The sequence below is a fragment of the Geospiza fortis genome, unplaced genomic scaffold, assembly GCF_000277835.1.
Source record: "Geospiza fortis unplaced genomic scaffold, GeoFor_1.0 scaffold264, whole genome shotgun sequence".
Taxonomy (NCBI): domain Eukaryota; kingdom Metazoa; phylum Chordata; class Aves; order Passeriformes; family Thraupidae; genus Geospiza; species Geospiza fortis.
This window is the reverse complement of record NW_005054332.1, coordinates 259902-262600: the sequence shown is the minus strand read 5'-3', so window position 1 is coordinate 262600 and position 2699 is coordinate 259902. Positions and strand designations below refer to the sequence as shown.

Here is a 2699-nt window from a genome sequence, read left to right as displayed (position 1 = left end):
CATTCCTGTGAGAAGATTCTGCTTCCTTTTTCCAAGTTACATTTATTGAGTTCAGTTTAGAAATTGGAGAAGTAATGCCTGTTGTTTTTTGAACATCAGAATGTTCTAATATTATACAAATGATTGAAATAGAATGTGTATATTCTGGCTAGCATTACTGTATTTACACTTTCTGGAAGTTATTTTTTGTGGGCAGGCATGTACATTAGTTGAAATAAAGGCCTACCTGCTTCATTGTGTAGATAGATAGGAAAGAAAATGAAAATTTAAACTGTTTCTGTGCTTGACAATGCTTACATGAAAAGTAAAATTAACATCTGAGAGACTGTTATGAACTTTACATACTATACTTGTGTTTAATTCGTTTTCATATTTTATTGTGGATCTATACTAATTTTGTACCTAACAATGCAGGACTGTGGTTTATGCAGAAATGGAAGAAGTCTGGTTCTTTATTGCAACTGACATGTCGAGACCATTCAGATCCACGACAGACATTCTTATATAAACTTAGTAAAAAAGCAGGTAAGCTTTGTTAATGCTTCCTATCTCTTAAAGACAGCTGTGTATAAATGTAAATATAAACCTTAAAAAACCCCTTTATTTTCAAAAAGCTCCTGTTTCAGTTTTAATATTTAAGAGTTACTTAAGTCCTGTATTCTTCAAGTAAAGTAAACAGTGAACCATTTCTGTTGCAGAGGTAGGATATTACTTTGAGACTTTCCTTCCTAACTAATGAGCAGAACTTGAGTGCAGCCACTATACCAATAGATAAATAGGGCATTTTTAAAATACCTATCTATGAACCACTGGGTGATGAGTCAAGTACATTCATACACATTTATGATTATCTGTTCCTGTATCTGCCTTTCTTATCTATACTATAAATCTTTTATTACCTCATTAAGATGGTCAGGGAAAACAAAACCTTGTTTTCATAAAGGAAGGAGAAGTTGTACTTAGCATAATAGCTAAATCCCCAATTAGATTATTCATACTATATCATTCATACAGTTTTCTCTAGGTTGAATATCCTTATTTCAACTGCTGGCCAAGAATGCGTTTTGCCAGTGGGTAATGTGCCAGCAGTGGGGTAGTTTCTGACAGATGTTTGTGAATGTGTGTCAGTCAAGCAGTTGTGGAGCCAGAGATGCTTGTGCTGTTTTGTGAAAAATCCAGGCACACTCCTAGATCAAAGTATTTCTAGGCTGTCACAGCTGGAATTTTGTCAAGAGCAATGAAGTACAAATATATGGGCAGGAAAAGACTGACATATAGCTCTTGAGGTGCTTGGAAGAAGCAGAAAATAATAAGGAAGGAGCAAAAAGAAAAATTGTAAGATAGGAATATTGATCCAACATTTATTTTAGAAAAACTTGGGGGTTTTTTAACCCTTCAGAATCTACCACGAAGTGGTTTTGTTGATGATACAGTAATATTTATAGCTGAATTGGTATTTAAAGGTGAACTCAGTCTAGTCTTGCTGTCTTTTGAAAAGAAATGTTTGAATATAAATAGACATTATGTGAGAAGTTACACACTGGATGCTGAGTAAGACTGTAGGACCCCTGCTAAGACATAATCAGATTAATTAATCAGTTGGCTTTAAAAAAATTCATATTCCATGGTTTTTGTGTGTATGTATCTCAACACAGCTAGAGACACTGTCATTGGAGTACTATTGTCTGTTGTAGAAATGTGATGGCAGACCTTTATATGACAGGAATTTTGAAAGACCTGCATAGCATTGTCTCAAGAGTCATAATGTGCATTTCAGACTTTGTTCCCCATAAATGGTAGGAGGAATATAAAAGTCTTCAGGCTCAGTTTTTTCTTTCTTGCCAAAGAGATGGAAAGAGCTGTATTTTGGGCCACAGACTCAGCTACACCATCTTGTTTCCTGGTCCTTCAGTGAGGTCAGGGTAAGGGAGAAGGAAAGGCTGAGGGAGAAGGAGAAAGAGATGTTAAAAATTAATGATTTTAAATAAGGAGAAAAGAAAGTAAGTTTTATGCTTCACTCATAGAGAAGAAGAAAGTTTTCCTTTGGGGCTGAGTTAATATACTGTATGTACAATGTAGGTGTTGGTGCCTTTAACTCTTTATATCTGTACAAGGCTTGCTTCTGTCCTGCCATCTCTCTCTTCACTCAATGGGCATACAGTATTGGCTGTGCTTGACTCTCAGACACAAGGTGAGAGGCATTTTGGGATTCCCCAACTTGCACAATTCCTCTTTTCAGAATCTCAATACAGGGAATTTGTACGCTGGTCTCAACAGTGATTCTAAACATAAGTCTTTCCAGAAGTCACTTAACCCCAGGGTACGTGCAAGAGATTGACAACACTTTTGAGAAGTGTAGCCCTGAATTTGCAACTTCTGTTGATTTTTGTAAAAATAGAGTTAAATAGGGGTCTAAGATGAAGAAACTGTTACTGCTTAATGTGATGTCTTCTTTGGACATTGGCTTTTTTTGCCCTAAGGCAGCAAAACCTAAAACTTGCTGTGGATCCAGCAGGTGATGCTTTGAGGGTCAAGGTCTCAGCTACATAGTTGTATGGTGGCTTGTGACTCTGAATTTTAAATTTGCCGAAGAACATACATGTTAAACACATCCTGTTGCTTAATCCTAAAATGGATAAGAATAGGTAAACAGTAAAATCACTTATCTTATGAAATACCCTATATACTTTCTTTACTCC

The 2699-nt window shown here is 35.9% G+C and overlaps 1 protein-coding gene across 3 annotated transcripts in view; it reads left to right on the top strand.

Annotated features, from left to right (window-relative positions):
- Window positions 1–2699, top strand: part of FAM135A (family with sequence similarity 135 member A) — a 65189-nt gene that overhangs the window by 59217 nt on the left and 3273 nt on the right. For all 3 annotated transcript variants that reach the window (XR_004081793.1, XM_031057592.1, XM_031057593.1), the window contains one exon: window positions 415–525. Coding sequence is in view for 2 of the 3 variants with exons in the window: in XM_031057592.1 (XP_030913452.1) it covers window positions 415–525 (111 nt within the window). In the remaining variant the exon portion in view is untranslated. The remainder of the gene's footprint in view (window positions 1–414; window positions 526–2699) is intronic.